Genomic DNA, 15,365 nt, shown 5'->3' on the forward strand with positions numbered 1-15,365 from the left:
TGTTATCTGATGCAATGAAGAAAAATAGAAAAAAGCAGGAATAGATGTTGATTTTCTATTGTAAATAAAAGGATTTAGATCATTTTACATATTTATGCTTTAAGTTATTGAGCAAATAACCTGATACTGCGAAACTTATTTTATCGCATAGTTTCCCATTGGGCCATGAATAACTAAGAAACACCTTTGTGGAATGTAAAATTACATTTCTGAGCACAATACTTGACCAAATTAAGAATTTAGAATTTATCTTTAAGTACTTCTTTGGTTGTAGGATTTTATTGAAAGATTGCATCTGGGCAAGACTTTAATCCAACACCTATTGTTATGGAGTAAATAAGAAGCTCAAGCTATCATTCAAAATGAAAAAAAAATAAAGCAATCACATATTAACACAGCACAACAAATAACATGTTTAAATTTTGTTTTGAACCTAAATTGCATATTTATTATAAAAGTTTAATTTCTTGGAGTCCAGCTCAGACGCCCGGCCCCTACGGAGGTGAGTGTCAGATAAATCACAGCTATGCATCTTGAATGGAGGAGGAAAGAACAGCCAGGCTGCTTTTCTTGGTAGAAAACATGTTTTCTCTCTAAATCCAATCACCTGCCCAGTGTTTTCTTGGACATGCCTGCTCTTTTCTAAGCAGTTCACAGCAAAATCTTCCCAGATGGTTCTCAGTGACTAACCATCTGGTGCATCAGGTCAAGCAGCATGAATATATCTCTATATGTGTGTATATATTTATATAATTATAGAGAGAGAGATTTAACTGCAGTGTTATTGTAATGTGGATACATTTTCTGAACGCAGAAACGCACCTTGTTAAGTCTGCCTGTATCCAAATTATTCTAAGTTTATTGTAGAACTTAATATGCTGCAAACTTTCTGTAAAAACTACCCCGCATGACACTGGAGTCCTCCTTAATTAGGATTGAAATACAAATCTGCTCAAGCAGGTAAAGCCACGCATTCTTTGCACTTCTATTCTTCTGTGAGCATAAGTTATAAGACGAGAGGAAAAAGAAGAGAGCAAACACAAAAGTCGAAATAAAAGGCATACCAGGGGATGTGGGGTTAAGAGAAGTTTAACAAAGAGTGTAGCAGTGGGAGAAGGAAGGAGCCACCAAGAGTTTGAGTAAAAGAAACCAGAAGATGTTGCTGATTTTCTGTTGTCCACCTACTCACCTTGCCTTCGTCCTTTGGGCTGTCACTCAGATGAACTACAGGACCTGGGTGAGTTTTAGTTGATCTAAGATGAGAAGAAAGATGATGTATGAAACACAGACATCTTCTGTAGTGCTGCAAAACAACATTACAGGATAACGTTCCCCCTCCCCCCCCAGAATCAAGTAATTATGTTTGCATTTTTTTTCTTTTACCTATACAAGCTGGAGTACAAGTGGTTGCTAAAAATGAGGTAAAAACTATTGCTGCTAAAAACTATGACATTCATAGGCATTCTCTGGGGAAAAAAATAAATAAATAAAAAATTACTGATATTTAGAGAGCACTGAGAGAAAAAAAGCAGCGAGGGGAGCACATATGCACTTTAAAAGGTGGTGTGTTATAACTGTAATTTTCTTGTAATAAAAATCCAGCTGACAGCTACATTTAGTAAATTACCCTTTTGTGCAGTAATACATGTAATGTGCTTTCCAGAGTGCATTTCTTTCTATTACGTGCCAATGAAAGCTGCACAGTGACATGCAATCTAAGAACCATTTACACCTATGTTCTGGTTCCCATTATACTGTCTGAAATACAAAAAGGATGCACCAAGATTTGGTATATATAACCTAATAATAATTGTACCACTTTATACACTGATCTAAATTGGGGCACTTTGCATAATTAACTAAACGTACATTGCCTTGCAAGCGTATAAGGAGACCTTTGGCTTTTTCCCATATTGTTACATTACAATCAGATATATTAGAGTATTTTATTGGGATCTAATGTGAGTGACCAACATTAACAAGCATGTAGTTGTAAAGTGGAAGGAACATAGTCGATATTTTACAACAAAAAAACTTAAAGAAAATGGATTGGTGCATGTGTATTCAGCCCTGTTTAGCAGCAAAGAGTGACCTGTATGTATAAAAAGCTAAAGCTAATGTGCAAAGGCCTCAGAAGAATTTGGAGAGCATCAGGAAACAAACAATGTCACGACTTTAGCTGCATGTTTAGTATTACTGTCCTGCTGGTAGGTGAACCTCACCCCAGTCAAGTCTCTTTTTTTTTGCTGCATCTAACAGGTTTTCTCCCAGGATTTCTCTTTGTTCAGCTCCATACAAATCCCCATCTACTCTGAGCAGCTTGTCTGTCCCTGTTAAAAAAGCAAACCTATAATACAGCGCCGACACCGCCATGTTTCACAGTGCAGATGGCGCGTTCAGGGTAGGCTAAAATGTTGGTTTTCCACCAAACAAAGAGCTGTAGATGTTAGATGATGGTCCGTTTTAGCCTTTTCTGATCAGAGAACCTTCTTTCACATGATTTTCATGAGCCCCTCATTGCTTGTGGAGAGCTGCAACTGGGTCTTTTTATAGCCTTTCAACAGCGGATTTTTGCTTATGAATTTTATATAAAGGTGAAATCTTTAAAATGCAAGTACTTGGTTTACCCGTCAACAAATCTACCCAGTCTGTTGAAACAGTCCTTCAGAGTAACCGACCATTTGGTTGCTTCTTTGATACTCATCAGTTTAGGTGAATGACCATCTCTTACCATAGACCTATTCAATCTTTCTGATGATAGTTAGAAAATCTCTATGGATTTTTTTTCTGCTTTCTCCACAATTTTATCTCAGTTCTATCAGTTATTTAGTCTTCATATTGTTTTTCACCAACAATCTCTGACAAACTTCCAAGGCCTTAAGAGGAAAAGTACTGAGCTTACATTAAATTAACTATTTGCTCATAATCCCACTACACAAGTGCTCCACAACAAAAACACATAAATTGAAATACTTACTATATACTGATCTACGCCTTTTCATAAAGACTAAGTAAATCACCTGCCCAACTACCTGCTCACAGATAGACATCCATTAGGGTCAACTGATGATACAAAGTTATCTTAGAGTTTATTTATGAAAAAATATTGACGCAGAGGAAAAAATGTTCTCTGTACTTATTGGATTTTCCATGGCCATGACTCAGGACTAATGCTTGCTTTTGTATACAGAAGGCTGTACTCTTTGGCTGCTGAAAGCCTTCACACTGAAGAGACGGATATGAGAATTTCAGGTGGGTTGCCAAGAAATTAGTGACTTTGTGATTAAGTTTTTTCCGACAACTGCCAAGGCCAAGCTTTGAAATTTGTACAAAAGTAAAGCAGCAGATAATAAGCCAAAAGATTAAAAAAAAAAAAGATTAGATTTAAGAAAAAATGCTTGCTGAATACAACTATGAAGAGGATAAACAACAGGCTAAAAGGTTGAGAATTTCTTTAAAAACATGTTGATTTGGCTCTAACAGACAAGAGTCTTTAATCATGTAGGTGTGTGTGAATCCTGATGTGATCATGGAGTTTTAAATGTAGACATTTAAGGGGAATCTTCTCAATCTGGAGGACCTGAAATAGTCCTCATAGTTTGTGCTTAGTTCCTTTGGTGTTTTAACTTTGTTTGCTATGTTACTGACTTTGTTTCCATTGTTCTGCATTTTTACCCCCACACCTGCTTCCATTTAGTATCCATCACACTTGCCCCTGTTCATCTCCCTTAGTGCATTCAGACTGTCACTTCTGCCTCAGCCATGGTGCAGCTGTACGTGAGAAAACCAATGGGATTTGCTAATTGTTGTGGTCAGCATTCAGGCTAATTACTGTAAGTGATACAAGCAAATAACTTACTTTGAAAAACACTTTTAAGTCAAAGCATACTGGCCCACTTCATCTGATAAGAGGACACTGAGACAGTAGAAATGCTTTATAACAGATATGTTCGCTACTCTTCAGTTTGCTAGCTCAGCAAGTGTCTGTCATACAGGAACAAAACAAACATCTTTGTAAAAGGTAATCTCTCTGCTCACTTGCAGAGTTTGCTGGCATTGGGGCCATTTGAAGAATAAGTGAACAAGTGCTTTTCTTCATCTTACCTACATAACTTAGGCAGTTCAAGGTCTGCTAACTGTCCAAACCAAACCTCAGACTTCAGGAGTTGTTCAGGTTGGCGATTCTGATTTAGAAGTCACAATTTATGATTTCAGAGTAACAACAAGCATTCGTTTTACAGGTTTTTAGTTCTGCGAGTGTCCTCCTTTCATTTCACTTTTTTAATTTTTCACCCTTTTTCTTAAAATTTTCCTTTTTTATTTCTTAAATTAATATATTTTTATATGTATAACACTTTGTCACTACTTAATATATAATTGGGCCCTGCAACCAACTATTGCTGCTTATTACAGGAATTATCTCATCTGACGGCACCCTGTGGAGTGCCTTGACAATGGGAGGGGTACCGTATTTTCCAGACTATAGAGCGCACCTCACTATAAGCTACACCCACAAAGTTTAAACTACATATCTAAAGCCGCACTGGGCTATAAGCCGCTGGTATCTCCGCTGCTCTCGGTTTTCCACAAGGATGCAGCAGAGGGCTGCAAAGCGGAGGGCTGCGTCCTTAATAAATCTGCTATTAAGGATGCAGCCTTGCATTGCCAACGCCGAACCATGGGTTCGTTCACGCCAAACTTACATGCAGTGGCTCTATTTCCCCTCCTGTACTGCCAGATCGATAGCCTTCAACTTAAAAGCGGCATCATATGAACTTCTTCGTGTTGTTCCCATGATGAGGGGGGTATGAGTTTGAAAACATCGTTGTGCCCGATCCTAGCATGTGCTTGTTCTAAATGAAAATCAGCACTCTCTTCTTTGATTTCCAATGTTGACTTCCAATGATTCACTTCCTGCTCATGCGCCCCCTGGCGGTTGAAGAAAAAAAATCACAGAAAAGCCGCACCGGGCTATAAGCCGCATGGTTCAAAGCGTAGGAAAAGAGTAGCGGTTTATTGTATGAAAAATCATAACATAAACTGAAGGCCATGATGTGATGGTACCTCAACATACACAGGAGTGATTTTCCTTTTTTTCCCAGCTAAAGTTTATCACATAAATTAATGAAAACAATTAAATGTTACATAGTGGCTTTGGTTGTCAACACTCATTTAATTTCAGCATGAGACAGTATTGCTAAGCTCCAACATTAATTTGTAATTGTTTTGTTATGTTATTTGTTTTCAGAAGTGGAGAGGATCTAAGGCCACAATAATTCCTCCATGTACCCAATTAAAAATAATCTCTAAAATCCCCTAGTTAAAGATATATAAAAAAACATGAAACAACCAGCTAATGAAGCTACTGTATTATAGATGAACTTTAACATATATTAGTTACGTTTTTAATTGAGCCTTATATGCTCAATTAATAGCATAATAAATAATAAATTTTTTAGCTGATAAATAACTTATTATTTATCAGCCTTTACAAGTTAAATATTATGATCTATTTTGTAATGGTTATTTTACATTTAGTTTGGTCTTTTTAATGTTTTTGTTTTCACATTTCCATGTTTCATTTTATTGTCACAACTTGTCTAGTATTTTACTTTTTTGATTTTTGTTTCAAATGTGCTTAATTTGGTGATTCCATGTGTGTGAATAGGATGTCAGTATCTTTATAATACATACAAAACTCATGTCTTACACTCATTTGAATAAAATGTTCTCTTCAAATAAATTTAAATTAATTTACTGACTGACTTACTGACTGATTCTTAACCACAGAAATGTCCGTTTATACTTTTTGACACCTTGTTTAACCAGCCAGCCTTCTGACTCGTCGTACTGCATAGCCAGAAGCCTTAAATAGAATAAATTAACATAAAAATTTAAAATTTTGATTTAATTTCTGGCAATGTATTGTGTAAGAACTAAATTTGTCCAGATGGATTTGTCTAATGAACAGATTACCATATCAGTCCTCCTAAAAGCTTTTAAGAACGCTGCTGGTGTCCCAGTGTCTGTCGAGAAACGGTGTTGCCAAAGAAACCAGCAACTGTTAAACAATGCAGCATTTTGTGGCCTTGGGAATCAAAAAATGGAAATAAAGCATGCCCCAGCACATGCTGGAAAGTGAGAGGAAAGGAGTGGATTTAAATAGATATTGTAAGTATTCAATTATTTTCAAACAAATGTCATGCAAGGACATGTTTATCTCCACCAGGTCCGGCGGAACCATGGCAACCAATCATGGTTAGATGAGGGTAAATAATCAAAATGACAGCTGAAAGGGAGCTAGATGGGGCAGGAAATAGTCAGCAGCAAACATGTCAAGAACACAATACATTCACACAACGACATACATTTATTTTATATCCCATGTGAGAAGGCTTCGCTTCAGGTTGCCCAGCATGTGACGTATATCTAAAGCATTCAGATTTAGATGAAATGGCTGAAAATAGATCATTTATTTTAGAGGAAAACACTGTTTATGGTTATAGATGTTTTGATTTATTTAGATTGAGAGGGATTTTGTAAAAAGAATAGCGCTAGACAGTCACTGTGCAGGAAGTCGTGGTAGAATAATAACCATTAAACTCAACTCAAAACATCACAGAAAAAAATGACAGACATCATACTTTTTCATAAGAATTGATGCAAAAAGAAATGTACTTAGACCTTTGCAAAGTGCATGATTTGACGCTTTATCTTTAAAAACCCAGTCAAGACAGTAATCTTTCTACACCCTCAACCTGACATGAATTATATTTTATGTGGCATGACCACTTTCTTTCTCTTTATTACAGCATCAGGAAGTTGCTGAAAGCCTATCGTTTGTTTTCACTATCCTTGCAGCACAAAGCTAGACATGCCAGTGTTGATTACACAATGCAAGGCGTAAACACAATTCCACTTATTATTAGGATCTATAACATGTAGCCGAGTGGGCTGCTGTGTTCTCCCATTCCTCCCTGCATCTCATTTTTTACATCTCATTTTGGAACGAATTTCCTGGAGATGAAATTGGGCATTAAATATGTTGCAAAGCTATTTGAATTTCAATGAGAGCCAGGTCCTCCCATTTTGGCGCCGCAGTCCCTGTTGGATTGTTGCTATAACAGACTCTTTTCAAGAGTGCACACTTCAGTTTGAATTAAATTAATCCATCTGTGAACGGGTGTTACACAAACAAACACTCCGAGCGCACAGACAACACACAAAAGTGTGAGTAACATGTACATGTTACTCACACTTATTTGAAAAAGTCTGAACAATTTCTCTCCTGCTCACTAAATGATCCACAGTTGAAAAAAAACAAAGCCCTGGCTCATCCTTATTCATGTTTTGTGGAAAGCGTTCCATTACAAACAATGAATTTCCCAAGTCCCTCTGTATACTGATAGGAGAAGAATGATTATCTTCTGGTTATACTTCTCATGAACTCTAGCTTAGAAAGTGCTGGGAAATGTAAAATATAGAATAGATTAGTTTATGTTTAATAAAGAGAAAATGATTCTCCACTGAGGTGGATGAATGCCCTGCTGCCTCATGAGGAACAATAAACAAACTAGTGACATTGTCAAATCTGTTGTTCTTTAAAAACTGTCTTTGGGTTTTTATTTATTTATAATGTGTCCATAATCGTTAAATATGTTTGCATCCCCACAGTTGAACAACGCCTTATTTTGATAGCTGGTGGTTTAAAGTTTTTTTCTTTTTTCTTTTGGTGCAATACAGAGTCTTGCAAAATAAGTAATTGCACACCTTGAACTTTTTCACATGTCATATTACAACCATAAACATATTTTTTTTAACTGATTTTTTTTTTTTATAATGCAAAGTTGTGCATAATCATAAAGCAGAAAGATAATGGTTCAATGTTTCTTAATACATATATCTGAATTAAAAATAAAATGTTTTGTACTATACAAATAAACTTGACTCGACTTAATTATGGCCAGGGACAGAAAATCCTGATGGGGTCAGTCATCCAACCACAAACTTGAACTGTTTGAAAAGAAATTATTTTTGCTTTGTTTCTTCCAGATGTACAAAAGAACAGATTAACAACACTCGGCGTCTAACACTCCAGCCCTGCAAACTGATTGGCAGTCAGGCCTCCCACACAAACACATCAGTGTTAAAACTGCTCACTTTAGTTTGGGCTGACATACAACATGGTTTGTAAAAAGACTTATGACTGACACTGCGGCAGGGTGACTTGTCAGGGTAACACCAGAAGAGTGGCACATAGGTGGGTGAAGCCAAGAAAAAAATGGGCGTACAATGCAACTGAGCGCCAGTTGTTTTCTTGTGCTTTTAGTTGTCAATCTGCAGCTTACTGCATGTAGGCTGCCAGTCTGCACAGCCAGCCGTACACAAACAAAAGTAATTGTCAGATGAGTAAACCCTTGCATTTTAAGTAACGATGACTCACAAGATTATTAAATATTAGTTTAAGAAAAATGTACTTAATAATGAGTGCACTTTAGGCTGGTTTGTATATTCATGGTGTACTTATTCTGTGGGTGTATGAGATATGTAAAGTGAGATGAGTTAGAGAAAGAGGTTAATATTATAACTGCCATTTTTAATTATTATTTTCATAACTCTGTGTGGTCACTTATCTGCCCAGTATGCAGTCACCAGTAACAGCTCCTAATTTTAAAAAGTAATTTTATGTCACAAGATGCTCAACAGCAATTTAGCTAAATTTAAAGGTTCTGAATGGCTGCCTGTTTTTTTTTTAAGCCAAAAGCAAAAATATTGTCATTTACAATCAATACTTAGCAACCAACAAACCACCTTAACAATTACTGTCTGCAGCTCCACATGTATCATTATCCTAACAATTAAAAAATCTCTGCTGACACCATAATAACAATGTTATCACTGTTAACGGTGGTGTTTGAAACGCTTGATACTTACAGTTCTATGGCCTTGTTCCACATGATGACATATCCAGACAAAATAAAAGACTCAATGTTGACGATGTGTGTGTTTCCACGCTCCGTCCCCACGTACAGCCATTTACTCTGAAAGGGCAGGTGGCAAAAGGTGATCCTGGGGAACAAAGGGTGGGACATTGACCAAGGGTCAGAAAATCAGACAGAAGGGTAAAAGTCTGTAAGTCAATAACATGACTGACAGTAGTTTTTACTGGTCCAGTTTTGTTGGTCTTTATTGTAATTACATCTATAAGAACCCACAAAAAAGCAAGTTTAACTCATTTCCTTTCAAATATAAACTAAATGGAACAAATCAGCCTTTAAAGGTAAATTATTATCACTTTCATTATTTTCAAAGTAGATGAAACATTTTTTAAAAACCATTAAAAAAAACCATGCAATTAAAAATCTGTTTAGTTTTTTGTTGGATTAAAAACAAAAGAAGTGATTGAGCACATTTTCTACAAAGACCATCTGGGAAGGAACTGTTGCTGAATTCTGTGAAAGTACAAATGCAGTACAAGTGTCTTTTGTCTGTACAACATGTTAGCTGATCTGCACTAAACGAACTCAGACTTGAGCTGGAGACTTCTCAATTCACTACTTTAGTCCTGGTGTATGCTACACTGATGCCAGAGTTTGACATTTCCAGCTGGACATCATTAAATGGTATCTTTCACCTGCCTTTTCAGTGACCTTGTGCTGGCAGTTTTTGTCTTCCATGCTTTTTTTCCCCCCCTCAAATTTCCTGATTTCAGTCAAGGATGCACAATTCTGGAGGTCAAAGCTACAAGCTTGAACAAAGGAACAAAACAAACAAACCAAAAAAAGTTGCCAAACCTCTAGGTCTATTTAATCAAAGAAACAACTACTGAATTAAAAAAAGTTAAACTTAACTTTACCTATATCATTCAAACACATCTTACGATGACTCATTTCCACAAGCCAAACCATGAGTCATTCTGTATCAAGGTTTTATTTAGAATACAAGTTTCATTGCCAGACGCTGCTTTTCCTCCTCTATATGTTGTCACTCCTACTGAGGACGTCTTATGCCATAAAAGCAGTACAGTCTTTCAACATTTATATTTTACATGCACCTCTCTACATGCATTTGTTAAAATTGTATGTTACTCTTCATTTCAGAGACACCAACTGCTCCACAAGTAATTTTCTCAAAGAGTTTAGTTTTAGATTTAAAAAGAAATAGACTTCACAAATATTTGACCATTTCAATGGGTTTAGCTCTTATAACAATCACTAATGTAGCTGTGGCTCCATAGGTGAAGTAAGTGTGAACCGTCACCCGGGTTTAAGTATTTCACAGCCTCCAACAGGTTATCTTTCTTCTTTCATATATCTTCCCTCTGGCTCTCACCAGCTTACCTGTCCCCATTAAAAAGAAGCATCGATATTCCAACAGCATGATGCCGTCAACATGTTTCACCATGAGGATGGAGTTTGGAAATATAGGATTTTGCAAAGGCCAGAACTTTCCTCCCCATGTTTACTTTGACAATTGCCCTCAGTCAGTTATAATGGATCCCAGTGGTCTATGATGATTTGGAAACCTGCAGTAATGGGTTTTGCATCATGACTTCCATATACATTCTATTGGGATCATATAAAGTCAGACACAGGCCTTTGTTGCTTATGTTTTTGATTACTATGTTTATTAAACAGAGTTGATAAAACAGTTATTCTGCCAATGAGTTGTATCATCTTCCCCATATAAAAAAAAGATCAGCAGACCGTTATACATGTCTATGCTGATTACTTTACAGAAGCCTAGGGGTGGAGTGTGTGTGTGTGTGTGTGTGTATGTACGTGCGTGTGGAAGCAGAAAGGGGGTGGGAGGGATGCTCATTGGGCTTCAGCCCAACATCCACTCACCCTGTGAGCAGTCGGATTATTTGATAAAAGACAAATGAGATGGCAGACAATTCAATAAGGATTTTAGGAGCTTAAGGTGATGACAATATCAGAACTGGCAGGGGGGGGGGGGGGCAGAATTTCCTTTTACAAAACAGAGGATTAGACAATCTTATGCCTTCTAGAAAATACAAATTTCTTACTTACTTTAAAAAGATTTTTCATGGTGTTCTTGAATTATTTTGAGTAATCCTGTTACATAAAAACAAGCCAGAGGGGACACTTCCAAAAGAATCAAGACTTTTAAACTTTACCGTTTCTAATTTACCTTGGAATGGGAACAATATTAATGTTAATAACATTTCTATGGTTCTCACCTTGGCTGTGGGTTCAGGTGAGGCCTTGTTGGCTCTGTTCACTACATCCTATAGTTAACCACATAGATCATTAACTCTCCTACAATGTTGTCCTCACTGTGTAACACCTCCAAAATGTTTTATTGTACTAGCATAGACATATACACACAATTTCTGAGAAATCAAACCTGAATTTTTCATATATTTAGTATTACATAATGATCTGTTTTTCTAATACGCTGGTATATCAGAAAACACACTAAAGGCTGAAGGTTTCATTAACACACACTCAAGGTACATGTGAAAAAGTGGCAGTTGGTCATTGTAAAGTACTGTGGGAGAGATGTGATGATGTGTCTCTTCCAAACTTGGACATTTTGTTAGAATAGATTTTAAGTTAAAAAAAAAATGGTGTTATCTTGAAGAAAACTGAAAATGGGTCATCACTGAAACTTTCAGTAAGATAATAATCCAAAATATCAAGCCACTCACTTGTGCTAGTAAAATACACAAAGTAGAGGAACAAGGTACCACAACTGGGTTAATAACAACCAAAGAAGACAGCTGCCTTTTGACTAGGCTCTGTGAGACCAGTTGAGAAGCAAATACCCTTAATGGAGTAAACAGATGTAGAGATTAAGTGGTTTGGTTGCATCACCCAGGGAATTGGCAACCTTGCCATCTGCTCTGCGTGACTTGTGACAACTGCTAAAGGAATCCCACAAAGACTTACTGTATCATTAACCAACAGACATGTGCCATGATGATGACTACATCAGCTAAAACAGCTCATTTTTGCTGAGAGGAACACAATAGAAACTGTCCTGTGTGTCATGTACTGCAAAAGTCAATTTTGTGTGGATTGTGCTCAGTTGCGTTTTCTTTTTTTTTTTTGACAGCAGCATGCCAGTCACTGGAGATTGCCAGGCACAAGCTGCTGGCAGACAGTTGTCACAAAACAATTCTTCAGACATTATTGTTTTGGGTCCCAGTAGGGTGTTAGGGTGCTAATTGTCAGAGGTTCAGCCCAGAGACACAGAGCTAACTGGAAAGGCGCTGCTCTGCCTCTAGTGGGTGACTCATGATGCCTTTTCCCTTCTTTTGTCTTAGATGGTGATTCAGTGCACCTCCGCTGTGAGCAAGTGGCTCTGCCTCCTACCATTTTGCACCAGAGCCAGGTCAAAGACATCTGATTTGATGGAAATCACTTCAGAAAATATTTACCACTGTATTAGAGAAGGTAGCTTATATGAATTGCATATCCACAGTGATGATCCCTAAATTGTTTTTCACAAATTAAAGCAGATCCTCGCCATTCATCTTTTAATCTGGACTTGCCATTATCTTCATGGAAGGTTATTCTCTGACCAAGTTTCAAATTTTTGCAGCCAATAGCATGTTTTCCTGAAGGATTGCTGATTATTTGGCTCAAGTCATCTTCCCATCAACTCTGACCAGCTTCCTTGTACTGTACTTCCTAAAAAGCCATGCCCCGGTTACCTTTCAAATAGAGGTGTCATAGTACACACAAATATTGATTACCTCAATTTTAATGTGATGTTTTTGTAGAACAGAAAAAAAAGCATAGACCAAATTATAGGTTTTGCCTTATGATCTAATAACAGAGATATGCTACCTATTCAGCATTGGAAATTGAAAAAAAATATATGATGCAATGGCTTGCCATACTTCCACATATTATGATGTAGTGCCAGAAAAAGTTTGTGGACTGCTAATCACAAAAATAACTCATAATGCATGTCATCATTATGAGTTATTTTTGCATCGCTGTTATTGTTGAGAACTTTAGAAATGTTATTTCTCTACCTTCATAATAAGGTATGAAGGTATGAAGATAGATTTAGACAATCTATCAAAGATAGAAAATTCAGATATGCTTGGGTAATTTATGTACCATGACAGTTAGGTATGAAAACATGAACCATTGCACCCCTGTAAGCACTGTTGGCAGAGTCAGTGATGACTTTGACTCTCAACACAGTCACAGTCTTCAAGAGCATCATGAAAGTGGCGTCATGAACTGAAAATGGATGTGTCTATCCAGGAGAGAACTACTCAATAAGAAAGTTGGTTGACCTTCAGAATGAAAAAGTTTCATATTTTGTTCTCTGTTGACATATAACATATTCTGTTGTGTGTCCAGGTTGGGAATTTGGTAAAATAAAAATAAAAAAAGTCACAAATAAGTACAAAAAACACGGGGAAAAAAACACTGAATATGTTGGCCATTCATTTTCTTTGCTCAATGCTAAAAAATTTTTGCAGCACATCTTTCTAAAGGTCACCTATTTTAAAATAATTCCAATAATCAGCAAACTGCTGTTAAGAGTTATTGGATTTTGAGAGCAGATTTCTTTGCTGAAAGAAATTCAACACCCACAGTGACTTTGTGACCCTGCACTCTGTTGAAAAAAAAATTGCATCCACTGTTCGACAAATTCAGCACCATTTTCATTAAATGTCCTTTCCTCTGACACAAGGACATACAGCAGCATTTCAAAGACATCAAAAGGTCTCTGGAACTGAAAAAAGTCAGAAAAAAACAACAACATTAGTGCATAAAAGCTGCACTATCCCAGAATGTTATCACCAACATTTTCCTGCATAACTGAGTTGCTTTTTTAGCTTGGTTAAGTAAACATGTTTCATAACCCATTTCATCGGTTCCTCTTTCACCAGATCAAGACTACCCTGTAATCTTTTTGCTGCTTCACCGGTCATCCTCCAACAATGCTCCGGTGTCGGTACGTCCAAAGCCGTTTCCTCACCATCTACACATTTTCTTCCCCGTTATCCTTCTCCTTCTAAGTCTTTACTTTTACTTTTAAGCTCCTTGTGGTTTTACTGGTTGTGAAGGCTGTAGCATAAAGTTACCAATTAATTCTGTTTTTCACCTCAGCTTCCCTGCAAAGCATTGCCACCAATTCCACACTTTTCTTTCCAATAAATCTAATTTATATAAACTTCTACCAAATTTTTGAGTAAAGAATTATCAAATAAAATTATGGACCATCACAAATTGGTCAATGTCAATTTGACACCCAGGATAGTGTGGCCTTTAGGATCAGAGTTGATATTCACCCAAGAAGACCTAAACCAGACCCTCCATGGACTAAACGACAGGCTGAACAGTTTTTATTTTTATTGTGCCGTCCTATTATGATATTTAGGAGACCGTAAAACGCTTACACAAAACAATGAGAACAGCTTGATAATTGGAGGCTGTTGGATGTTTTGTAGTTTCAAGTGGGTTAATTTTATGTTTGTAGATGAAAACCTTGGATGATAAAAGATTATGAAAAGAGAATTGAGTTAATGTTTAACAGTGGGAACAGAGACCAGGCTGCTACCGTAAGGTGAAGGCGGAGAGTGCTCACATTAAGCTGCTATAAATTGACTGACTCATAAAAAAAAAAATCAGGGATTAAATCCCGTGCATATTGACTTTCACATGAGAGGATACTTCATATTCAGAAGGTGAGAGGAGGTTTGACATTTAAATCTTGAAAGACACGTTTGCTTTAGATGCAAGGTGAGCAGGTTTTAGAAACTTCATCTCAGATGAAGAAAAACCAAAGTTATTTAAAGACAAACAAAGTAGGTCACAGTAAAAGCTTTACTTGTATGCCTTCTTTAAATTTAAATCATAAAAAGGTTTTGATCGTTTTGACTAATCTGTAAGGATTCTGCAATGGTTTTGTATTTTAGCATTACATGTGTAACCTTATATCTTGGGTAAAAGTAACACAGCAGCAACATCCTCTCTCTATTACCCTCATGACCCTGCAGAGATATCAGGCATAACAGCATCTGAAATAAACTCTTACAGGAACTTTAGGGCAAAACTTTGCTCCTCTGTAGGAGGAGAAAGCCACTCAGTTCTATCACACAGCGAAAAAAAATCCCTGGCAGAACCACCACGTTTACAAAGTTGCACATTTGACCCTTAATAATAAATCAAATTGAAGTCATGCACCACCATGCACAGAATGACCAGGCTGCCATTACCAATATATATTTTTTTGTTTGGTTTTTGCTCTACAATCTCTCCTACATGAAGGCAGTGTGCAGCACTCAGGTAAAAATGGTTTCATGTGGTTCCAGGGTTAAAATGCAAAAACAACTCTGGGGTTTTGTCACTACCATGCCTGTATGGGCCATA

The 15,365-nt window shown here is 36.9% G+C and overlaps 1 protein-coding gene across 2 annotated transcripts in view; it reads right to left on the reverse strand.

Moving 5' to 3' along the window:
* Positions 1-1,063: 1,063 nt before the first annotated feature.
* LOC106959629 (syntaxin-binding protein 5-like) overlaps positions 1,064-15,365 on the reverse strand; it is an 88,851-nt gene continuing 74,549 nt past the window's right edge. For both annotated transcript variants that reach the window (XM_015052336.1, XM_015052337.1), the window contains exons 5-6: positions 8,935-9,069; positions 1,064-1,253 (exon numbers count right to left, since the gene is read on the reverse strand). In XM_015052336.1, the coding sequence (XP_014907822.1) occupies positions 1,079-1,253; positions 8,935-9,069 (310 nt within the window). In that variant the 3' untranslated portion in view covers positions 1,064-1,078. The remainder of the gene's footprint in view (positions 1,254-8,934; positions 9,070-15,365) is intronic.

Source organism: Poecilia latipinna, unplaced genomic scaffold (genome assembly GCF_001443285.1).
Source record: "Poecilia latipinna isolate Pla-1442-1.1 unplaced genomic scaffold, P_latipinna-1.0 Scaffold1102, whole genome shotgun sequence".
NCBI classification, from domain to species: Eukaryota; Metazoa; Chordata; class Actinopteri; order Cyprinodontiformes; family Poeciliidae; genus Poecilia; species Poecilia latipinna.